This window comes from Octopus bimaculoides, chromosome 8 (assembly GCF_046866305.1).
Source record: "Octopus bimaculoides isolate indiv1 chromosome 8, ASM4686630v1, whole genome shotgun sequence".
NCBI classification, from domain to species: Eukaryota; Metazoa; Mollusca; class Cephalopoda; order Octopoda; family Octopodidae; genus Octopus; species Octopus bimaculoides.
The window spans coordinates 77,313,664-77,340,394 of record NC_142935.1 but is presented as its reverse complement, the minus strand read 5'-3'; the positions used below and the strand labels follow the sequence as shown (position 1 = coordinate 77,340,394).

General features: G+C 37.3%; 1 protein-coding gene across 3 annotated transcripts in view; it reads left to right on the top strand.

Moving 5' to 3' along the window:
- Positions 1–8,334: 8,334 nt before the first annotated feature.
- The window catches only part of LOC106872579 (BOS complex subunit ncln), a 58,350-nt gene continuing 39,953 nt past the window's right edge, over positions 8,335–26,731 (top strand). The window contains exons 1-2 of one of the 3 annotated variants that reach the window (XM_089356699.1): positions 9,653–10,167; positions 10,599–10,667. Coding sequence is in view for 2 of the 3 variants with exons in the window: in XM_089356696.1 (XP_089212822.1) it covers positions 9,996–10,167 (172 nt within the window). In the remaining variant the exon portion in view is untranslated. Of the gene's footprint in view, positions 8,492–9,652; positions 10,168–10,598; positions 10,668–26,731 lie in introns of those variants that run through there. The other 2 variants (XM_089356697.1, XM_089356696.1) reach the window with 2 other exon arrangements.

The window sequence follows — 26,731 nt, the reverse complement described above, 5'->3', positions numbered from 1 at the left end:
CTCTTCGTGTGGTTAAAGAAATGATGTGCATAATAAGTGGGTGGGGGGGCCTTTAGGCCCCTTGAGAATATAGTTGTTTGCTCAACTGTTATAACAATGATATATTTAACCAGTGTTGTTTTCTAGAACACACATTGTTATTTCTAATCAAAACTCTTCCAGTTTGTACAGTAGACACTAATCCTTTGTTATCCTTTTCAAAGTCTATCAAATACTTCTCAGAAGATGAAAAAAAAAAAATTGAGATGTTTAAAAAGATTTAAATGATAGATACCTACAACAAATTTTTGCCAAATACTTTTTTCATATATTTGAAAAATATGATAGCAACTTGATATTTTTGTTTACAACTGTCGTTATTGTTGTGTACTGTGAGCCCAGTCAAGGGAAATTTACATACAATCTTCTATTTTTAAAATGTTTTAATACTATCCAGATATTTCACAAAAGAATAATTTTTAATACATTTATATATTACTGAATATAATTAACTGTCATAATATCTCTGCTGCTAATTAAGATTTCCAAGTTGATTATTACTGCCTGTTTCAAATTTTCCTATAAAGCTCTGTAATTAAACAAATAAAACTTAATTATTTTCCCCAATGATTGTAATTTGAACATTACTGCATAATTAAGTCCAAATGATTTTAAAATATATTTTTCAGATTTTTCATTCTCACCCATCTACCCAACTTTTTTTTCTGTTGACCTAGTGTTTATATCTATATCTAGTACACTTAGCATTTTGATGGTCAAACTACAAAACTATCAATTTAACGTTGCATCTCCTTTCGATCTATCATATTTTTTCAGCAAGAAAGTTGCATGCTTACTCATTCTTGTATTATAAAAATTTATGAAAATAAATTTTAAATTGTTCTTTTTTTCTTTTTCACTTAAAATATACATTTTTATAGTCTTTTTTAAAATTTCTGTCACAGCTGTTTGATTTTAAGTGGTATGGTGTTTGTTATGAAGTAAGTGCAACCAAGTCCAATTCATTGTTTTTTGAAAAGAGTTTGTGTCCAAGGTAGATGAACTCAGAAACTTGCTTTACTGGTTTGCCATATATTGAAAGGTTGATATGCAGATTAGATTTATCTGTTGTCACAGATTCTGTTTTTGATACATTGATAGGAAGTTTGACTTCTGCAGGATGTTTAGCGAGAGAGTCAACAAAAGACTGTAAGTCCTGACAGGATTCATTTATTGCAGAAATATCATCAGGTTAGCTGAGATTGGAGAGGAGGTGACTGCTTATTGAGAATCCAGATGGACATTCATTTTCAGTTTTAGAAAGTTGCAGTAATTACAATACAGAAGAGTACAGCCGAAAGTATATCTCCTTGCTTCGCTCCTTTTAAGGTATTGATAGATCTGGAGGTGCCAATATCAGTTTTGATAAAGACCTTTGAATTATTTGTGAGATTTAGTAAGTTTATGTATCTCTCATTGGCTCTACAACACCTGTGTTCTTCCAGTAGTTTTAAATGGGCTAGAATGTGTCAACTGGACTCCTGTTACACTACAGAAACTGGAAGTTTTTCAGAATCGTATAATCTAACTTACTACTAACACCAAACTCTCAGACCATGTCAGGATTGAAGACCAAAGATGAATAACCAAATTACCATTAATCACGTCTGTCATCAAAAACAAAGTACTGGAACTACTTGGCCATACTAAGTGAATGGTTTATGGCATCAGCAAGACCTGTTTGGAAGACATAATTAATAGAAAGAGAAACAGAGGTTGACAACCTAAGAGATTGAATATTGTGGAGGCAACTATCTTGTGTTGGTGCACAAGCAGAGATAGTGAAAAGTGAGTGGGTCACAGCTGCTCAGGTTTGTAGGAAAAGACCCCAGCATACCAGAAAATAAGTCAATGGTTCACATATGATCGTTGCAATAATAATAATAATATAAACACCTGCCTGTGGTACAGTCCACATAACTGTGAACAGATATCATAAGATTCAGCAGAAATATCTGTAACATAACATTGTTAGCCACCAAAGACTGTGTTGAGGGCACGTAGCACCACTAATAACATCATCATCATCATTTTGACAGCCACTTTTCCATGCTAGCATGGGTCAGGTAGGATTTGTTGAGGCTCGTTTTTTACAGTTGAAGGCCTTTTCTGTCACCCACTCTCACCTCTTTCCAAGCTAGGTAATGTTTCCCATGGTTACACATGTTTTTCTTGGAAGACTGGAAATGAACAACATCACTTGTATCTTGGATACACACACACTGTCTAGACAAGGAGACACACACATAGCTGTGTGGTAAGAAGTTTGCTTCCCAACCATGTGATTCCAAGGCACCTTGGGCAAGTGTCTTCTACTATAGCTGTAGGCCAACCAAAATCTCATGGTAGGTGAATTTCATAGATGGAAACTGAAAGAAACCATTCATATATGTATGTGTGTCTTTGTATTTATCCCCCACGATTACTTAATAACTGGTGTTGGTATGTTTATGTCTCTAACTAAGAAGTACAGCAAAGAAGACTGATTGAATAAGTACCAGGCATAAAAGATAGTAAGTACTAGGGTTGATTCATTTAACTAAAATTTTTCAAGGTAGTGCTCCAGAATGGCTAGTCTAATGACTGAGACAAGTAAAAGATAAAAGTTATATATACATATACACATGACTGGTTTTTCAGCTTCCATCTTCCAAATCAACTCACAAGGCTCTAGTTTACCCAGGGCTATAGTAAAAGGCACTTGACTAAAGAGTTGCATGATAGGACTGAACCTTAAACCACATGGTTGAGAAGCAAGCTTCTTAACTACACAGCCACTCCTGCAGCTAGTTTCATTTTCATTTAAAGCCCATTTTTCTATGGTATCATGAGTTCAATGAATACATTTTGCTGAAGCATTTTACAACCTAATGTAGCTTACCTGTCACTAACCCTTCTTTGTCAAGTAATGGACTTTTTATTTCATGTCTTTGCTATGGGATATTTTTTTCTGATGGGGAATGTCAATAAGCATACTGTTTCACACACACCTCAATTCCAATTAAACAATGATTTGCCTATTTCCGAAACTCCTTTTCAAATGTTAGATTCTGGTCAAGAGTTATTGTACATATGATACTGTGTTTGAAGAGCCAAATACAGCACTTTTATTATCTAGTGTTTTTGTAAAACTTGTATTAATCATAACTACACACACACACACACACACAGATATATATATATATATATATATATATATATATATATACTAGCAGAGATACCTGGCCTTGCTTGGGATTAAAATGGCATAGATTTTTATTGCTTTACTTGTTTCAGTCATGTGACTGCGGCCATGGTGGAGCACCGTCGTTGGTCAAAGAAATCAACCACAGGATTTATTCTTAGTAAGCCTAGTATTCATTCTGTCAGAGTCTTTTACCAAACCGCTAAGTTACAGGAATGTAAACACAGCAACATCAGTTGTCAAGCAATGGTGGGGGTACAAACACAAGACACAGGCACACACATATACAAATATACACATATATATGACAGTCTTCTTTCAGTTTCCGAGTACGAAATCCACTCACAAGATTTTGGTCAGCCTGAGGCTATAGTAAGCATATATATATATATATATATATATATATATATATAAATATATATATATATATATATATATGCTTTTGGTGCGAATGGCTTTATTATACGGTGCCGTATTTTACAATCCTGTAAATAATAATAATGGTATTTTTATATAAGCTTAAAGCTTATGCCATTCACCGTGCAATGACTAACGAAAATAGTCTTATAACGGAGCATATAAGCCCTCGACAGAAAAAAGAAGACTTTCCCATCTGCGTGGGACGCGAATCCACATCCCTTTGTTAACATGACTGTGTGTGTTACCTTCACACATGGATAGGAAAGCCTTCTTTTTTCTGTCGAGTGCTTATATGCCTCGTTATTACACTATTTTCCTTAGTCATTGCACGGTGAATGCCATAAACTTTAAGCTTATATAAAAAATACCATTATTATTATTATTTACATGATTACAGGGGTATCAAGTTGTTAGATCAGGTAATGAAAGTCACGGAGAGGGTCATAGCCCAACTACTCAGGGAGCGGGTCAGTTTAGATGCGATGCAGTTTGGGTTCATGCCTGGGAAAAGCACTACTGATGCTATATTTCTGGTAAGACAGCTGCAGAAGAAATACCTAGCCAAGGATAAACCTCTGTACCTGGCTTTCGTTGACATGGAGAAAGCCTTTGACAGGGTCCCCCAATCCCTTATCTGGTGGTCAATGAGGAAACTAGAGATAGAAGAATGGTTAGTGAGAGCTGTGCGAGCCATGTACAGAGATGCTATCAGTAAGGTGAGGGTTGGCAACGAGTACAGTGAAGAATTCCGGGTAGAGGTAGGGGTTACCAAGGCTCTGTCCTCAGCCCCCTCCTATTTATCATAGTCTTCCTGGCAATAACAGGATGCCCCTGGCAGCTCCTCTATGCTGATGACCTTGCACTAATTGCTGAGTCACTATCAGAACTACAGGAGAAGTTTCAGGTGTGGAAGCAAGGACGAGAATTGAAGGGCCTTAGAGTCAACCTGGCAAAAACCAAAGTCCTAATAAATAGGAAGGTAGACAACACACAAACCCCTTCAGGTAGATGGCCCTGCTCGATCTGTAGAAAAGGCGTGGGTAGAAATTCTATAAGATGCTCCCAGTGCAAGCTATGGACACATAAGAGGTGCAATATCAAAGGAAGGTTAACTAGGAAGTTAGTTTTTGTATGTAGCAGATGTTCAGGAGCTATAAACACTGTAAATGTGCAGAAAACAACTTCTGCCACATTCCAGGGAGAAAGACTAGACGTAGTTGATAGCTTCCGCTATCTAGGTGACCAAGTTAGTAGTGGGGGAGGGTGCGCTGAAAGTGTAGCTGCTAGAATAAGAATAGCCTGGGCAAAGTTCAGAGAGCTCTTACCTCTGCTGGTGACAAGGGGCCTCTCACTCAGAGTAAAAGGCAGACTGTATGACACATGTGTACGAACAGCCATGCTTCATGGCAGTGAAACATGGGCTGTGACTGCTGAGGACATGCGTAGGATCGCTAGAAACGATGGATGAGTAATGTCAGTGTGTATACTAGACAGAGTATCAGTACCTTGAAAGAAAATTTGAACTTACGAAGCATCAGTTGTGGTGTGCAAGAGAGACGATTGCGCTGGTATGATCATGTAGCGAGAATGGATGAGGATAGCTGTGTGAAAAAGTGCCACACCCTAGCAATTGAGGGAACCTGTGGAAGAGGTAGGCCCAGAAGACCTGGGATGAGGTAGTGAGGCACGGCCTTCGAACATTAGGCCTCACCGAGGCAATGACTTCTGACCGAGACCTTTGGAAATATGCTGTGCGCGAGAAGACTCGGCAAGCCAAGTGAGACCTAAATTTAAGGCCTCAACCAGCCCACTTATGCATGCCTTCCTTCATTGGACACTAAACTCCACTTGCGAAGACCTGTTGAGGCGAGTGAAATCGAAATCGAGTTAAATTCGATGACTGGCACCCCGAAATCGTGATGGCACCTGTGCCCAGCGTTGCCTTTCTGGCACTTGTGCCCGTGGCATGTGTAAGGACTTTCGAGCGAAATCGTTGCCAGTGCCCCTAGACTGGCTCTTGTGCGGGTGGCACATAAAATACACCATTTTGAGCATGGCCGTTGCCAGTACTGCCAGCACCCACTACACTCTCTGAGTTGTTGGCGTTAGGAAGGGTATCCAGCTGTAGAAACTCTGCAAATGCTGTGCGTATGAAGACCCGGCAAGCCAAGTGAGACCTAAATCTAAGGCCTCAGCCAGTCCACTTATTCGTACCTTCCTTCATCGGACACTAAACTCCACTTGCGAAGACCTATTGAGGCAAGTGAAATCGAAATCGAGTTAAATTCGACGACCGGCACCCATGCCAACGTCATCTCCTTCATTGGACATGAAACTCAGCTTGCGAAGATTTATTGGGGAAAGCGAAATCGTGAAGCCACGTAAAAGCACCCACTACACTCTCTGAGTGGTCGGCGTTAAGAAGGGCATCCAGCTGTAGAAACTCTGCCAACTGGAAATATGCTGTGCGTGAGAAGACCCGGCAAGCCGAGTGAGACCTAAATCTAAGGCCTCAGCCAGTCCACTTATGCATGCCTTCCTTCATTGGACACTAAACTCCACTTGCGAAGACCTGTTGAAGCAAGTGAAATCGAAATCGAGTTAAATTTGACATCTGGCACTCATGCCAACGTCGTCTCCCTCATTGGACATGAAACTCAGCTTGCGAAGACTTATTGGCGCAAGCGAAAGCAAAATTGTGATGGCACCTGTGCCCAGCGTCGCCTTTCTGGCACTTGTGCCCGCGGCATGTGTAAAGACTTTCGAGCGAGATCGTTGCCAGTGCCCCTGGACTGGCTCTTGTGCAGGTGGCACATAAAATACACCATTTTGAGCGTGGCCGTTGCCAGTACCGCCTGACTGGCCTTCATGCCGGTTGCACGTAAAAAGCACCCACTACACTCTCTGAGTGGTTGGCATTAGGAAGGGCATCCAGAATTTATCTTGTTGAGAGAGAACATGATCCTGTAGGTGAATGATGAGGTTAGTAAACAGAAACTTAACTGGACAATACTTTAGTGCTTCATATATGCAACTATAATAGATTAGAGTAGGTTGGGGCATGATCAATATGTTATAAGGTATTGTAGAGGGGGTACAGATAGGATCCTGAGGGGTGTAGTTGGTACATGCTAGAAGCAGGAGAAAGATGATATGACATGATGCAAGCAACATAGTGATGGATGTTGTTTTGGAGATAAGTGTGTCAAGGTGGATGATACAACTTGGCTAACAAGGGCAAGCAATGCTATGCATATCAATATAGATGAACTAGAAGCATTGCTCAAGTGTTTCAATTTAGCTATGATGTTTAGTTTGTGAAACATTAAAGTCAAGACTTATTCAGCTACAGTTTTGTGGGTGTCCAATCTATGATAATGGAAAAGAGAATGAACTGAAGATAAAAATGCTCATTGGGCATTGTTTGAGGGTTCTAAGGGAGCAGATTGATGAGTTGACTTACAACTGAGAGCAAGTTTGGTACTCCCAGAGAAAAACAAGGTAGACATTGTATATAGAGTGAGAAAGGAAGACATGGCTAAAGGTGTTGGAGAATTTAGAGAGAGAGAGAGAGAGAGAGAGATTGCTGCTGTGTGCAGCTTGGGTGACAAGGACCTGTAGGAATTACATAGCATGCATCACATACAGGAAGGGGACAGAACCCTGTTCCTAGCCAGGTTAATCTCCATATCACACGGAAAACCATCTAGAAGGTAAGGAGAAAGTGCAACTGAATCCATTCACAAAATCTTTGGCTGGTCTGGGGTTATAGCACCTGCCCAAGGAGCTGTACAGTAAAAGTCATGTTCATGAACCTTTCAAGGGCCTCTGAAACTGAAGAAAGTTATTTTCAGATCAGGTCTCCGGTTTGAAAACTTGCCAAGTGATGGTGTCAAACTGGGTGATGTGTTCAGCCTACCAATCTAAAAACATAAACACTTCTAACAGGCTTCAAACGTTTCTACAAATTCCAAATACAATCTTTGTTTGACCCAAGGCTATGTCTGAAGATACTTACCCAATGTGTCATACAGTGAAATTGAGCCCCAAACTACATAGTGCCAAAGATAATGCCAGCAGTACTACAAACAATCTTAAAGGTGGATAGGATGATGGAAACCATGAGTTTTGACATTGATGACATTCTTGAAGATGAAATGACGGCATCAGTGAAAGAAGGGATAAGTCACCTTAATAGTTTAATCACAGAATCATTAGAAGTGATTTACTACACAACCATCCCTACTTACTGAACCCTTGTGCATATTTCAGATCATTTGCAAGTTTTTCTTTTACTCTCTGAATAACCAAACATCTAAAGGTCACAGTCCCACATCCTGATACAAGACCAAATGGCATCATTAATCCAGTATGGCTGGAATTTGTCCAGAAAGTACAATATATTTGAATTAAAAATAGAGAACTGAGTTGGATTAATATCACAATATCTGTTATAGGGTATAACTTCAAATGCTGGTTATGTTTTGTATGTTCGAGATATTTTTAATTTTATTTCAGTATTTTTAGAAACACATCTTGTAAATATCAACTTATTTGCAATGAAATTCTTCACTATTTGGAAAACAGAATCCCAGATTGATTGTTCTTGCAATATCTATTTAAAATAGAATTTGTTCGTTTTTACGATCATTTTTCCATGGTAGCATAGATTAGACAAATATATTACTGGGCATTATTTTACAGCCATGTCCTTCCTTTTTCTAACACTTATCTGTTTTCACGTATCTCTTATTCCACATAGCTTCCAAGGACCAAAATTAATAAACGCTTGTACATTAACGACTTTTGGAGAAATGCAAATGCAGACAAACGCACGCACACGCATACGTACGTATATACAACAGTCTTCTTTTAGTTCCCATCAACCGAATCCATTCACAAAATCTTTGGCTTTTCTGGGGTTATAGCACCTGTCCAAAGAGCTGTACAGTAGGGCTGAACCCGAGGCCACGTGGTTGCAAAGGGAATTTCCTAAACACACACCCATGTCATAAAAGTACAAAACTGAGGTGATAGAACTATGGCCAACCAATCAAATAGTTAGTGGTCCCCCTGGTTACGATTTATATCTATGACTTCGTCACTTTACCCTTAGCAGATATAAGTACAAGTGAGCTGCGGTATAATTCATGGATCTTTTCTGTTTGGCTGAATTGTTGAATATTTTATTGTTTTGCAGCGTTCAATTCCTCTGAGAGGGTAACATATTACTGACAGGCAGTAGAACGATTTTATCAATCCTTGTGTTTGGCTCATCCAATACCTCAACTTCTCAATCAACCGCAATAATTCCGTATTTATGTTGTCCCAAAACTTTTTAGAGAAGTACTGTAGTGTATCTCCTGGGTTGATGTTTTGCGGGAATCCCAGATTGTTATTCCATTTTTAGCCGTTCTCTTACTGTTTACTTTTGTAAAATGCGTTCTCTTTCTACTGAATAAATATATTTGTATTATAAATGTTTTATATCGGTTATCAAATTTCTCAATTTACCACTACAATTATTATTGCAGCTGCCACACTTACCTAATAACATTCAACACTAGATAACTGTTTTTTAACTGTGGCACCCTTCAAATGTAATTTAGCTTCTCCCGACACCCACGATTAATTTTCCCCTAGAAATATATATTATCAATGTTTCAGTAATATTATGGGCTAGTATCATATATCAGAGAGCTGACAGGATAAACACAATATTATTCACACATGAACAATGGTATTATTTGTTAAAACCTTTGCACTATTAGCTGTGACCTTACGTTGGTGAAGTCAATGTGGGAGCAATTATTTTCATAAATAATAAGTGTTAGTTAATTATTTCAAAATATGGATTTTTGCGTATACTTCATAGAAAATGGTATAGAATATTTTAAAATAAATTATTTCAAATTCTCTAAAATATAGTTTATGCTTAATATTAGTTTTAAAATCGCTGAAACATCTTCGAATAAAAAGATGTAACATAAATTCTCCCCTGAAAGCCTCGTTTCCAATTCAGTTCCATGTGAGAAGGATATCCTCCACCGGTTGACTGTCTGCTGTTGTTGCTTCATGTCGTCTTATTTGAAGTCCAGTTCAACAGTGTTCTATTCGTCATTTACAAATATTTCTCTACCCAAAAACTAAAATGTATTCTAAACAAGTTATATAACCGTTGTTTTTTATTATTGCGAAGGAAGTTACTGGCTGTTCGACCTGTCCTTTAAACTGTTTCTCTTCCTAAAAACTAATTCTTTACCGACTTCAAAAAAACAAAGTTTTTTTTCAATTGTTTTATTTTAAAAAATAACTTTCAGTAAACTTCAGTGGATATTTACATATAAGAAATATGTTCGACGAAGCAGGGGAAGTTTTTGAAATGTTTCGGAACAATTTTCCGATGACTTTTATATGTTTTGTACCTCTGTTGATCCTCATGTCGCCTGTGATTCCAGCTCGGGCAGCACATGAGTTCGCTGTCTACAGGATGCACCAATATGATCTACACGGCACTGCTTACGGTAATCATTTTCACCTTGTTTTCTCCCTCATAGCAATTAATAACACAGTTATCATGTCTACAGTTTCTTCCATGACCAACAAGGAGCGACCCACTAGACGCAAATATATACTCATTTCAATGTATACGAATATTATATATTCATGTTCCCTATTAGCTACAATATATATAAACACAATCAATTACCTTTTATTAGAATTCTATTTCCTTCTCTCTCTCTCTCTCTATCTATCTATATATATATATATATATACACACACACACATGGGTGGGGCAAAATGAGGTGTTTTTTACTGCATTCTTGACTTTGAGACAATTTTTTTTTTTTTTTTTTTTACAAATATCCACTACCTTACAAAATCTATATCAGCTAAGCAAATGATTTTCTTTAAATACATTAAAAGCATAATAACAATCTGATAACTTTTTCAGAAAATTATCGCCGTTCTCTTTGAGCATATACAAGACAAATTTGGTTGGAGCAAAGTAAGCTAATACAAGGTAAATTTGCCGCTTCAATTCTCTAGAAAACAGACTCACAACAGTATCTTTTCCTAGACATCAGAAAGAAGAGAAATGCAAAAAAAATTAAATATCTAGGTCAAATGAAAGAGGCCCAGGGGAAAATGGCACATGATATGAAATTAGCGAAACTCGACTAAAGAAAAAAGACTCAACATAAGATATTATATATCGCTTCTTCACGATCTGCTGGAGTGTCCTCTTCATGATCTATTTAGTGACCATGCAGTTAAAGAGAAATTATTGAAATTAGATATTACTCATTTTACCCCATTTTAGACATATTTTTAAAATTTGAAAATGATCAAATTAGACATTAGTGTGGGGAAAAATTGATTTGGAATCCAACAGAGAAAAGAATATTGATTGTTAAACACCAAAAATTATCCAGATAATTTATTAGCAACCTCAATTACAATCGGGTCAAAGTTGAAGAAAAATTTCTTGAAAAAAAAGAGGACCTGCCACCTGACTATGTTTCAGACTCTCAATTTCAACAGCAACAACTATGTTGACGAATTTTCACTCCTTATGATGATGAAACAGTACAAAATGATGATACACTACTTGCAATGTTATGATTTCAAACACGCAAGGAGAAAATAACGAGAAATCAGAGATTATTTATTTTGCCCCGGTTACTAACCCCCACCACTCTCTGTCTGTATATATATATATATATATATATATATATATATATATATGTATGTATGTATTCTGTTATGTAGAATTCATATTCATGAACAACCAGAATATATATCCACACACAAAAAGACATCGAGTAATAGTTCAGTTAACGCATTAACGCCATACTTATACAAGTGCCGGTGGTTAATATAAAGATTTTCACCCATGCCCCCCCCCCCAGCCTGCTGGGTGTTAACTATGTAGAAAACGAATACGAAAAAAAATTGCGCTAACGACCCTGCGGGTGGGTGGGGAGAGGACTTTCGGAAATTCACAAGATCTGATTTTTCTGTCATAACTTTCGGTAAAATGGATATATATTGATTTTTTTTTTTTTTACAGAATCCCACGTTCAGAATCGGAGAATACAGAATTTTTTTTTTTTTTTGCGAAATACATAAAAAAATACCGAAGATTACGATTCTGAAAAAAAATTGTTTGTAAAGTTTCAATTTTTCAAGGAAAAAAATATATATATACCACGGCGATGCTCCAGCATGGCCGCAGCCACTTGGCTGAAACCCATAAATAAATAAATATATACCCCCAGACCTTCAAGCAAGCTATCCAAATGCTAGAAATAACAGCCAAATCTCACAAAACTGCGATAACATAATATAATCAATCTACTCACCTTTCTGCAAAGATTTCTTTCAGAGTAATTTCCCGCAGTATGACAAAGTAATTGAAATTTTGAACATTGTTTTTTCGGAATCTGATCATAACAGAAAAAAAAAAACATAACCGTAAAAAAATCGGTTAATATATCCATTTTACCGAAAGTTATGACGGAAAAATCGGATCTTGTGAATTTTCCAAAAGTCATCTCCCCACACCCCAGGGTCGTTAGCGCCAATTTTTTGTTCCCGAGTGATCTTTATATTAAGCATAGATACACTTCAAATGATGTAGATTGCAATTATATCAGAATTTGTAGTGAAAGATTTTTCCGGGGGTGGGGTGAGGAGTTTCGGAAAATTTACACGTGTCGGTTTTGTTTCCTCATAACTTTCAGAAAGACGGCTCATATTTTAATGAAGTTTTCTACAAATACCTTTTAGAGTGTGTAAATTACGATTTTATCGGAATTAATTACGAAAAAAGAAAAATGGTTGTCTCGTACACATGCATTCTGACACATCACATATCTACAAAATACAACTTGAAATTTAGAAAAAAATTGTGATAAGTATGTGTACAAGTCCACCAAATTTTTTTTTTTTTTTTTTCCCCATATTAAATTCTGATAAAATTGTAATCTACTCACTCTGAAAGGTATTTCTAGAGAACTTAAAAAAAAAAAAAAAAAAAAGGTCTGTATGCAGCAAAATGAGATGTTTTTGACTTTGGGACAAAATATATATTTTTTAGAGATGTTCACTACTTTATGAAAACTATATCAGCCAAGCAAAAGGCCTTCCCTCAATGCATTAAAAGCATTATAACTTAATCTGATCACTATTTTAGAAAATAATCGCCCTTTCTCTTTGAGCATGAGGGAAAATGAGTAAGACAAGATAATGTAAATTTGCCGTTTCAGTTCTCCAGAAAACAGACTCATACACGTCGATATCCATCCTTAGACATCAGAAAGATCAGAAATTCGGGTGGGGTGTGGGAGAAGATATCTAGGTCAACTGAAAGAGGCTCAGGGGAAAATGGCACATGATTTGAAATTAATGAAACTCGACTAAAAGAAAAAACAAAAAAAAAACTGATCATAAGATATTACCTATAGCTTCTTCACGATCTGCTGGATTGTCCTCTTCGTGATCTCTTTACTCACTATGCAGTTGAGAAATTACTCATTTTTACCATAAAAAAACATTATGCTAATATCTAACAAGTTCGTTGGTTTTTCAGAAGTTTCTCAGATTAAAATACACAAATACCAAGAAAAAGGAAAAAAATAATGATAAAATATCATTGACACTTAAATGCATTTTTTCTATATATTGTGGTAAATATTAATTCATTTCGTGTTTACATGGGATATATCTTTTTTATCAAAAACTAGGGTTTTACCTCTATTTCTAAGGCTTCCTTTATGTTTAAATATATTATCTCATGGGTATATATCGTAATACTCACGCACACCTCTATAAAATGTTTGTGTCTGTTAATATTCACACCCTTTAAAAAAAGCTGTTTCCTACCCGACAAACATTCCTTTATTCCTCCTCTTTTATGCTTACATCTTTTCAGTATTTCTGTCATTTGACTAAACAATCTGCTCAACCGGCATCATCGATTACTTCAGTAATGATCGTTATCTTTTAACGGTATTAATTTTTTTTATACCTTAGAGTATTTGTGCAGAAATTAAAGTCACTCCCACTATCAGAGCATATAATAGACATTTTAAACTGATGCCGGTAACGCGAACTACTTGACGTTGATTTCATCTGCCTCACATAGCAGGCTAAATATCCCTCGTATCACTCTCCGCGATTTTATAGAGTATCTGCGCAGGCCGTAGACGCAGTCTTCCTCTCGATAAAATCATTTAAAAAAAATGTTCTGGCGAATCGAAAGAATCTCAATGTTCTTTTTGATTCTGAGACAGTTGAGTGTGAGTGAGTTGAAAGGATTTGGCTGCTGTTTCTAGCGGGTAGCGCGAATACTTGTTTTCTGTCGTTCAGTGTTGTTGCATCAGATATTGTGTGCGCGCGCGTGTGTATGTGTAGGTAAATAAGCTACATAAATGTTCATTATAATCTGAAGGAAAATACAATACCTTATTTTATTTCTAAGTACAAAAATAAAATTTACAATATCGTTTATTCAATATAACAAAGTTTTAACCTTCATATAAGCATGCCAACGTATATTGAGTTCTCTTTTCTTCATACATGCACACACGTTTATATAGTGTGTGTATGTGTCTAAGTATGTTTAGATAAACACCACACTGTAGTACCTGAATAATTATGTGAGCTTAAATCGTAAAATGTATATATGCATAAGGAGAAAAAAACTAGGTAGGAATTGTACATGGTATACCCAGTGCAATGAGCTGACAGAGACTACAAATGAAAACATACTTTAGACAGATGTACAGAGGTAGTTAGCTGTAAGAGTACACTTTAATTCTATTAAATGCTAACATAAATTGCTAGTAGTGGTAGCTTCTGTCACTTAGGTGGAGGTGGGTATAATAAAATCAATTGAAACTAGTGGAATACATGTAGTGACCATTGTTCACAAGAAATACTTTCATCAAGGGCAAAGCAATTTGTGTGATCTTTTGTATAATGTGTGATATTGCAGGGTAGCAATGAATGGGTAAAAGCTGGGTAGAAATGAGGCAAGCATGCCCTGCTGGATATGTAATATTAGTGTGCAAGGTGGTGAGCTGGCAGAAATGCTTAGTGGTATTTCATGTCTTAACGTTCTGAGTTTAAATTCTACTACGGTCATCTTTGCCTTTCATCCTTTCGGGGTCGATAAATAAAGTACCAGTTGCATACTGGGGTTGATCTAATCAACTGCTCCTCCCCCCAAATTTCAGGCCTTGTGCCTGGAGTAGAAAATGTTAATGTGTGCGATGATAGCATACAGATGAGTTGAAAACAATGTGTAAGGTGCAAGATGAAAATGTGTGGTGTATATAGAAGATGAAGACAGTTAATCCAAGTGGAAGGGGCCTGTAGATGAGGAAGAAGTAATGAAGGCTGATCTTAGGATGCTAGCCCCACTAAAGAAAATGGCAGGAAACTGCAACGAGTGGCAAGATTCTGCTCTGGAGAAGGATTGTTCATCTCATGCAGTCATAGAAAAGCGTAAAATGCCAATGATATACAAGGTGTTCAGGCTAAATTCGATTTTTTTTTATGTCTCCTTTTTTTCCAGGAACAGCTTGATGTGTTGCTGAACAGTCAACAGCATTGAAGAGCATAAAGATTACAGTTGTAATTGAGAAAAAGTTACAAGTTACTTGTATTATGATTTGTGCCAAGTATCAAAATGCTGACATTATGACTGCTGCTCAATGCTCTGTGACTACTGTAAAGGCTGTAAAATGTGATATGGACAGTTACAACAGACTACAAAGCTGTGGTCAACAAGAAAGGACAGCAGGCTTTCGGACTGTATCTGCACACTGGAATTCAGCGAACAACTCTGGGACAAAGTGATGAAAGATTCAAGCAAGGAATCCAGATTTTGGTGTGAGAGATGAGTGTTGGAGTCCCCACCATGAAGCTGGTCATGAATGAGGACCTTTGCTATCACTCATACAAGAGGCACAAGGGACAAATTCTGACAACCAAGTCCAAAGAGAACTGCTTGATGAAAGCAAGGAAGCTCTTGAACAAGCTGAGGCTTCCAATTAAGTATAATATGATTCTGTATCATGGTGAAGTGGGTTTGTAATTCCTGTGTTTCCAAACTTATTGACTACCATTTAACTTGAGAGTCCATAATATCCCGGATTCTAAGCATTCAGTGTTGATACATATCTGATGTGTGTGTGTGTGCATTCCACTTTTCTGTCCTGCTTCCTCTGGAGACTCCATGACCTCCAAAATAAAATGCCCAGCATCAAATGGGCCATCATTGACAGAATGCCACCTTATTCACCAGCTGCCTGTAATTGCCAACTCTGCCTCGATGAAAGACTACACATCTAATAACCTGCAGTATCCATTGACAAGAAATACAAACTGTTCTATTGTCACCAGAAGTATGCCTTTCTGTTGAACTTCAAACCACTGGTTGCTGACAACCCAGACATACCACCTTAGCATCAGGATACCATCACCAACTTCCAGGAGCAAGGTTGCCAAACACCAACCCCCAGTGTCTGTGTAGTTTGACCCCAATGGCCTTGTACACCCACCAAGCCCTTAATTCTGCCTTCACATATGGAGTGCTCATACATAAGCAATCACATATGAACTAATACACAAGCATCCACATGCACATCTGCCTACATGTCCACCCTCATACACACCCATACATCTCCAAGCAATGCCTGCACACATAAACACCACACCACCCATGCCAGTACAGCTGCAGATCTATGCCCCTTATATATGCATATGTATTCGAGTATACATATATACTCACACACACAAACTCATACATGCATACACACACACGTATACATTTATGCATATCTGTACATCATCATCGTGTACATACATGTATATGTGTGTCTGTGTGTAACTATATATATACACACACACACATATATATATGCACACACGCACATACATATATATATATGCACACACACACACACACACACTACACATAAGCACCACACTAGCCATGCCAGCTCACATGCAAATCCACTTGTATATGCACATCCACACAAATTTACACACACATACGTGCACATGTACATATATATATACACATGCATACATACACGTACACACAAACTTATACACACACACATGTACATGCATGCACGCACACAAGTTCATCCCCACTGATCCCATACCCAGACGCACTGTGACCACTAATTTCCTGTCCAACCATGCGGTCAAAGAAACTCTTTTTTCTCATGTAACTGTTATCGTTTATCAAGCAATACCATCCACTGTGGCATCACATGACCTTCCTTTACCAATTGCAAGCCATCTCCTGGTAGTCATTTTGAACTTCCTTTACCTCTACATTCACTTGGATATTCCACAAGCTTGAGGATACAGCAAAACTTGAAGTAGCATGGAATCTGAATCAAACTGTTTTGAATAATATAATTATTTAAAACTAGAAGTAGTTGATAGCTTCCGTTACCTAGATGATCAAGTCAGTAGTGAAGGTGGATGTTCTGGGAGCATAGCTGCTAGAATAAGAATAGGCTGGGCAAAGTTCAGAGACCGCGTACCTCTGCTGGTAACAAAGGGCCTCTCGCTCAGAGTGAAAGGTAGACTGTATGATGCCTGTGTGCAAACAGCCATGCTAGATGGCAGTAAAACATGGGCTGTGACTGCTGAGGACATATGTAGGCTTGCAAGAAATGAAACAAGTATAGTTTGCTGGATGTATAATGTCAGTGTGCATACATGACAGTGTAAATTCCCTGAGAGAAAGGTTGGACATAAGAAGCATCAGATGTGGTGTGCAAGAGAGACGACTGTGCTGGTATGGTCATGTGATGTGTATGGTTGAGAACAGTTGTGTGAAGAAGTGTCACATTCTAACAGTGGAGGGAACCTGTGGAAAAGGTTGAACCAGAAAGACATGGGATGAAGTGGTGAAGCATGATCTTCGAATGTTAGGCCTCACAGACGCAATGACAAGCGATTGAGACCTTTGGAGACATGCCATGCTAGAGAAGACCCAGCAAGCCATGTGAGATTGTATTTGTAGCCAATGCTAGTCTCACATAACTAGCCTGTTTAAATGCTGGTGGCATGTGAAAAACACCATTTTAGTGTGGGCGATGCTGGTGGCATGTGAAAAGCACCATTTGAGTGTGGCTGTTGCCAGTGTCACCTGACTGGCACCCGTGCTGGTGGTATGTAAAAAGCACCATTTGAGCATGGCCAATACAGTGTCGCCTGACTGGCTCCCATTCTGGTGGCATGTAAAAAGCACCCGCTACTCTAGGAGTGGTTGGTGTTAGGAATGGCATCCAACTGTAGAAACCAGAGTGGAGCCTAGTGCAGCCTCCCAGCTTGCCAGTTCTCAGTCAAAGCAGACATTAAATGATGATGATCATGAAGTTGATGATATATATATATATATATATATATATATATAAAATCATAAATATATAGGGATTGACAGTAACCTGCTTCTCCAACATACTGAGAATTCAGAAATAGCAGCCAAAGAACTGCAAAATTGTTAATTATTAATTTTATTACTAATTGACGATTCCCTGCCCTGCATATCTATATATATATATATATATATATATATATATATATATATATATATATATTGTAGGTAATGTCTGAAGATTGTGCTAGGACACCAGACGTGTTAAATGATATTTATCTTTCACCAGATGGAGTACTTTTTTGTCAATGTTACCATCACGGAACTGTAAATTATATATATATATATATTTTATTGTGTTTGGGAAGTCATTCTGTTTTAATACCTTACTAATTAACACACACACCAGTTCGATTTCCACTCATTTACATATTTATTTTTTCTAAAATTTCTGTTGCTTCTTGCATCTTCTTCAATAGTCGTTGACTCTGTCCATTATTGGAGCTGTGTTCTTTTTGTTTGTGCGCATGTGTGTGCATGTGTATATACATATGTATGTATGTATATATGTATACATGTGTGTACCTTTGTATGTATGTATTCTGCATATTCATGTGTTTGTGTGTTCATGTTTGGAAGGGCATCCAGCTGTAGAAAACTTGCCAGATCAGATTGTGGCCTGGTACAACCTCCTGGCTTGCCAGTCCTCAGACGGTTTGACTGAGGACTGGCAAGCCAGGAGGCTGTACCAGGCCAATCCATGACAGCATGGGAAGCGGATGTTAAGTGATGATAATGATGATGTATGTGCATTTTTGAGTGTGTCTATATGTATGGGTTTGCGTGACTATAAACATGCATCTGTTATGTAGGGATATTATGTATGAAGGTGCATAGACGGTGCTTGTAAAGACAAGAACATGATATACATTGGGGAGACTAAATGAACATTTGAGACAATATGACGACAAAAAAAACTGTCCTCCATACTTTACCAGCATGACAAAGACCAACATGGAGGCACACCGGGTCGACTTGATGTCCACATTTTATCTAGTGTGTGCTTGTCTGTCTTTTACCTATGTATCTATCTATCTACATATCTATCTGTTTACTTACATATCTATATACCTATATATATATATATAAGTATATATATATATATACATATATATATAAACCAATCAGAAGGACAAGGTGAATCACGTAGGTAAAGTAAAAGTTAGAGGTAATACTTGATAATTGTAAGCACCTGCATATGCCAGATCGTGGCTGGGGTGAAAGAATAAATTACAAACGTAAAAATAAAAAGCAGAACACAAAGGATTCTGCGGTACACGTGTTTCAAGCTTTATAGTCGTTGCATCATTATATTGGTATATAATCGTTGCATCAATTATATACCAATATAATGATGCAACGACTATAAAGCTTGAAGCACGTGTACCGCGGAATCCTTTGGGTTCTATTTTTATTTTAACGTTTTTAATTTATATATATATATTTGTGTGTGTGCATGTCTGCATAACAGCCTACTAACAAATCTACCAGTGTATGTATAAACTGATGCACACATATATACACAAACAAACAAAAAGGATGCAACTCCAATAACAAACAGAATCAATGACTATTGAAGAGGTTGCAAGAAGCAACGAAAATTTTAGAATAAATAAGAAGTGAGTTTGTTTAATAAGGTGTTAACCCTTTCGATACCAACCTGGCTGAAACCACCTCTGGCTCTGTAGTACAAATGTTTTGTTTTTATAAGTTTTGAATTAAAATCTTCCACCAAACCTTTGTCACAATTTGTTACTAGCACTAGCTTAATGATAACTAAGTTATTTTACTAAATTCTTTGTTATATTTAAAATTAAATGAAAGAAACACAGAGCATCTCAAAATAACGAAAGGGTTAAAACAATGACTCTCCCCAGACATTAAAATATGCTTCAACACACGAATTCACATAAAGAATCTTGCAAACCAAATACAAAAACAATATATATATATATATATATATATATATATAGGCGCAGGAGTGGCTGTGTGGTAAGTAGCTTGCTTACCAACCAACCACATGGTTCCGAGTTCATTCCCACTGCGTGGCACCTTGGGCAAGTGTCTTCTGCTATAGCTTCAGGCTGACCAAAGCCTTGTGAGTGGATTTGGTAGATGGAAACTGAAAGAAGCCCGTCGTATATATGTACATATATATGTATGTGTGTGTATATGTTTGTGTGTCTGTGTCCCCCCAACATCGCTTGACAACTGATGGTGGTGTGTTTAGGTCCTCGTAACTTAGCGGTTCGGCACAAAAGACCGATAGAATAAGTACTAGGCATCCAAAGAATAAGTCCTGGGGTCGTTTTGCTTGACTAAAGGTGGTGCTCCAGCATGGCCGCAGTCAAATGACTGAAACAAGTAAAAGAGTATATAGTTGAGGTGTGTTCTGCTAAAAACGTAAAAAAGTACAAATAGAGCTCGTTCACCCTTAGAATTCCAAAATACCCGGTAGTCTTCTTATGGTATGCTACCAATTCTAGTCTTAGGTGTTCCTCGTGTGTGAAAGTAAAAAGTAAAAGAGTGAAAAGGAAGAGTAAGTATGGTTAGGCAATTTTTTAATCGCTACAAATGCTTCGATACATAGAGATCCTTGTATATACAGGATGTAAAGTTAAGTTTAAATTAAATTATGTAACGATTTACCTGTATAAGAAGATCTATATGTATCTCCTCAGCGATACTCAGTTGCTGTCTCCGTAAGTAAATTTAGATTTTCATGCTACAACATTCATGGCTTCTTCTTTGAAACTTACAAATGCTGACGGTTTCAATTTGCTTGGTATGAGTGTGTTATCACGTTCGACATGAGCTGCAATGTACACGTTGTCTGTTTATTTATTCAGTTTCAACATGTTATTCTGCACATGCCAAACTGTACCATTATGCAAAATACATTCATCCATTAGCTCATACTTATACAATCACTTACACACCAATATACCATAGATCACTGAGAGTTTCCATACATACCAAAGAGAATGGTGAAAAATAAAAAAAACGCACATCCATGTACTTCACTATCCGGCAAATATGACCTTTGCCTTGAGGAAGCACTGAGTATTCTACTGAGTAATGAAAATCTAGTGAATAAACATGAGAAAATTCCAAGATGTAACCACCGTGCCAAATATGCATTTTCCAGATGGAACAGTGTATAAATTATAATTGAGACCTAAATCTAAGGCCTCAGCCAGTCCACTTATGCGTACCTTCCTTCATTGGACACCAAACTCCACTTGCAAAGACCTGTTGAGGCAAGTGAAATCGAAATCGAGTTAAATTGGACACTAAACTCCACTTGCGAAGACTTGTTGAGGCAAGTGAAATCGCAATCGAGTTAAATTGGATATTAAACTCCACTTGCGAAGACCTGTTGAGGCAAGTGAAATCGAAATCGAGTTAAATTCGACGACCGGCACCCATGCCAACGTTGTCTCCTTCATTGGGACACAAAACTCAGCTTGCGAAGACTTATTGGGGCAAGCGAAATCGAAACCATGATGGCACCTGTGCCCAGCGTCGCCTTTCTGGCACTTGTGCCCGCGGCATGTGTAAGGACTTTCGAGCGAGATCGTTGCCAGTGCCCCTAGACTGGCTCTTGTGCGGGTGGCACATAAAATACACCATTTCGAGCATGGCCGTTGCCAGTACCGCCTGACTGACCTTCGTGCCGATGGCACGTAAAAGCACCCACTACACTCTCTGAGTGGTTGGCATTTAGGAAGGGCATCCAGCTGTAGAAACTCTGCCAAATGCTGTGCGTGAGAAGACCCAGCAAACCAAGTGAGACCTAAATCTAAGGCCTCAGCCAGTCGACTTAGGCATACCTTCCTTCATTGGACACTAAACTCCACTTGCGAAGACCTGTTGAGGCAAGTGAAATCAAAATTGAGTTAAATTCAACGACTGGCACCCATGCCAACATCGTCTCCTTCATTGGACACGAAACTCAGCTTGCGAAGACTTATTGGGGCAAGTGAAAGTGAAATTGTGATGGCACCTGTGCCCAGCATCGTCTTTCTGGCACTTGTGCCCATGGTATGTGTAAGGACTTTCGAGCGAGATCGTGGCACATAAAATACACTATTTTGAACGTGGCCGTTGCCAGTACCGCCTGACTGGCCTTCGTGCCGGTGGCACGTAAAAGCACCCTCTACACTCTCTGAGTGGTTGGCATTAGGAAGGGCATCCAGCTGTAGAAACTCTGCCAAATCAGATTGGAGCCTGGTGTAGCCATCTGGTTTCACCAGTCCTCAGTCAAATCGTCCAACCCATACTTGCATGGAAAGCGGACGTTAAACGACGACGATGATGATGATGATTCTATCTCGCTAAACCTATTATTTACCGCCTTCATGTATGTATAGGAGTGTATTTAGAATGGAGCATTCAACGATATAACTATGTACATGGAAATGAGTAGATAAATGTATAAACGTCTATGTATAGATGTGAATGTGTTTATTGATATGTAGGTGAGTATATGTATGCGTGTGTGCATCTGAATATATACTCTTTTACTCTTCAGTTATTAGACAGTGACCATGCTGGAGCACCGCCTTTAGTCAAAGAAATCGACTCCGGGACTTATTCTTTGTAAGCCTAGTACTTATTCTATTGTTCTGTTTTGCCGAACCGCTAAGTTACGGGGACATAAACACACCAGCATCGGTTGTCAATGGATGTTGGGGGATTAACACAGACACACACACACACACACACACACACACATCTCTCTCTCTCTCTCTCTCTCTCTCTCTATATATATATATATATATATATATATATATATATATATAATATTAATAAATTATAGGGTGGCAAAGAAAATTTTAGAAATTTTATTTACCACCAGTGGTCTAGCGAGAGTAAAAACAGTCAATAGACTATGTATTATTCATTAGAAATGCAGAGACGCCTATAATAGGACATCTACTCGCTAGAAATAGCAGCAAAAATAGTATTTTTGCTGCTATTTCTAGCGAGTAGATGTCCTATTATAGGCGTCTCTGCATTTCTAATGAATATATATATATATATATATAGACAACGGGCTTCTTTCAGTTTCCGTCTACCAAATCCACTCACAAGGCTTTGGTCGGCCTGAGGCTATAGTAGAAGACACTTGCCCAAAGTGCCATGCAGTGGGACTGGACCCAGAACCATGTGGTTGGTAAGCAAGCTTCTTACCACACAGCCACTCCTGCACCTATGTACATATATTTTATATATATGCATGTGTGTACATGTCTGCGTGTGAGTGTATGTGTGTGTGTATGGAAACACTCAGTGATGCATGGTATATCGGTGTGTAAGTGATTGTATAAGTATGGGCTAATGGATGAATGTATTTTGCGTAATGGTACAGTTTGGCATGTGCAGAATAACATGTTGAAACTGAATAAATAAACAGACAACGTGCACATCGCAGCTCATGTCGAACGTGATAACACACTCATACCAAGCAAATTGAAACCGTCAGCATTTGTTAGTTTCAAAGAAGAATCAATCAATGTTGTAGCATGGAAATCTAGATTTACTTACGGAGACAGCAACTGAGTATCGCCTGAGGAGATACATATAGATCTTCTTATACAGGTAAATCGTTACATAATTTAATTTAAACTTAACTTCAAATCCTGTATATACGAGGATCTGTAGGTATCGAAACATTTGTAGCAATTAAAAAGCTGCCTAACCGTACTTACTGTTCCTTTTGACTCTTTTACTTTTTACTTTATATACATATATATATATGTATATAAAGGGATAATCTGCACACCTTCCTTTTCTTTTAGTTTTAAAGATTTACCTGTGATGACCTACTTTAAATTACTATGTAATATCACTGCTACAAACTTACCTTATAGTTATTCTAAAGTGTATCCCGGCATATATCACAACCATTATGAACATTCCTGAATTGAACTTTTACTGATCTCTTGTGATTTAAACTCCTTAAAGCATTAATTTCTCCCTATGTGTTGTATTAATATATAACTGTCATAATCTGAACCAATATCAGTTATTTGCCTATCTATCCATTTACTTTATTATACATGCACCAACTTGATCAATACATTGCTTGTAGCCAATTCTCATTTTGATATGAAGTTGACCTAAGCACTAGTTATATGTACCTATTATGTTATGTCATCAGACATTATATATATATATATATATATATATATATATATATATATATATATATTGAAAAAATTTGGAGTCAACTAGGAGGAGTATGGTTGGACATTTATTTTCTATCACTACAAATGTTTCCACACAATGTAGTTCTTCAGGCATGCAGTTACTTGATTTTACCACTGTTTCCCTGCATTATGAGATCTAGTTGTGTTTCCTCAGGCGATATGTAAATATTGTCTCCGTAAGTTTAAAATCCTTGATTTCAAGAACATCCTCTCTGTTTGTTGTGGCCTGAATTTAGTAGTTGTCACTGAATTTATCAAGGTGTGTTGTTGTTGAAGGATCATTGACATACTGCTTTGAATGTGTAGATGTAGTGGGATGGTGATTCTGCTACTGTTAAAGTGGTTGTTGTTTTAAAAGGATTGACATTTGATTTCTTTGTGCTGTTGATTTGTTCTTCATTGTTGGTTTCACATGTGTTTGTCCTTAGCTTACCTTTAAGAATTAGCCTATTCCATTTACATACTAATGCTCAGGTACATGCACATACACACACACATACATAATATATATATGTATGTGTGTGGGTGTATGTGTCCAACCATATTCCTTCTTGTTGACTCCAAAATTTTTCAATTATCCATTCATACACGACAGATGCCCAGACGCCTGGATAGCACAGGGCGAAATTTGAAGGTGGACAAGCATTATATTGTACTCTACTACATCTTAACAGAACATACTATAATTATATATATATATATATATATATATATATATATATATATATATATATATATATATATATATATATATATTAAACTAAAATCAGCAAATAACTACCCAGGGTTTCCTGGTTGAAATAATAATTTATTCCGCCATTTATCAAACTGAAAACAAAACCATTTGTCAGTTGATTTTTTTTGAGTAGATAACGTTTAAACAAGAGACACTTGTAAAGAAGACAAGAGAGATAACCCATGTTACAATAATTCAATGTCGAGCAGATGTAAACCATAGATACAATAAAACCTTTAACAGACACAATAAAAGTTACATTTTCTTGTCCTCCTTATGTTAAGTTGTATATCAATAAGCAATAGACGACTCACTCCTACACCAGATACACATGTAGAGACAAATCTAAATGTTCTCTAGAACAGGCGTGCGATATATCTTCTGTTGCTTAGGTGACCTCCTACAAATTAACCTTCAATGTCACTGCCTGCCATCACAAACCTGTTTGAAGTCTGATGGTCATTAGTCTTCCTTTTGTGGTCCACCTTATTGTTGGCATTACATGAAGTAGCTCAACTGTTGTCTGAATAATAACTGAAGTTTCTAATTGAACATCTGCAGCAGATCTGAAAACATTTGACAGTGTATATAGGATAGTGGATGTTTCTCTGATCGGCTTTTTTTAAAAGTACAGTGTTTATAAGATAGTGTGCCTGTGTATGTGTGTTTGTGTACCATCATTTTAATGTCCGCTTGCATGGGTTAAATGAAAGAGGTAGATTTCCTGTCATGAACCCTTACTTGTTTATGAGCAAGGTAATTTTCTTCCAATGCCAGGCATGTTTTCATGGATGATTGCAAATAAACGGCTTTTATGACAGTAATGTGCATTTACAACTACCATGCGATGTTAAAATAAGGACACATACATGTATACTCACATTTACATATATGTATGTATGCAAAGGGCTTCTTTTAGTTTCTGTCTATCATATCCACTCAAGTCTATAGTAGAGGATGCTTGCCCAGGTGCTTTGCAGTAGGACTGAACCAGAAACCATATGGTTGAGAAACAATCTTTATAATTGCACAACCATATCTGTGCCTTGCCTACAAGTCACACACACACACACACACTGTGGGGATATTTATATATGTGTGCGTGTGTGTGTGTGTTTATACACACTGTGTTAGGATATTTTATATATATCTATATATATAAAAATGAGAATGTGTGTGTGTCTGTCTGTCTGTCTGTGTGAATCCCTAAAACTCGAGAACTACGCAACCAATTTCATTCAAATTTTACAGATGCCTTACTTAGGGTTCCAGTTGTGTTTTAGTAAAAAAAAAATTTTAACTTCTTGCAGAGTTCGAGCCCACGGCAACATAATATCTCCTCCACTATTTAAGTATTATGTGTCAAAAGTGAAACAAAAACACTCATGTCAAATACTTTCACTTTAAAAATGAAACTCTTCTACTAACTGAAACAATCACATTTTGATACTGTAATGACAGATACTTTCAGAGAGAGAGAGAGATGTATATGTATACACATAGATGTATATGTACACGTTATTCCACTAACTGAAACAATCACATTTCAATACTGTAATGACAGATACTTTCAGAGAGAGAGAAAGAGATGCATATGTATACATATACATGTATATGTACACGTATATGCATAGATATATATAGATATAGATCTATATGCATACATG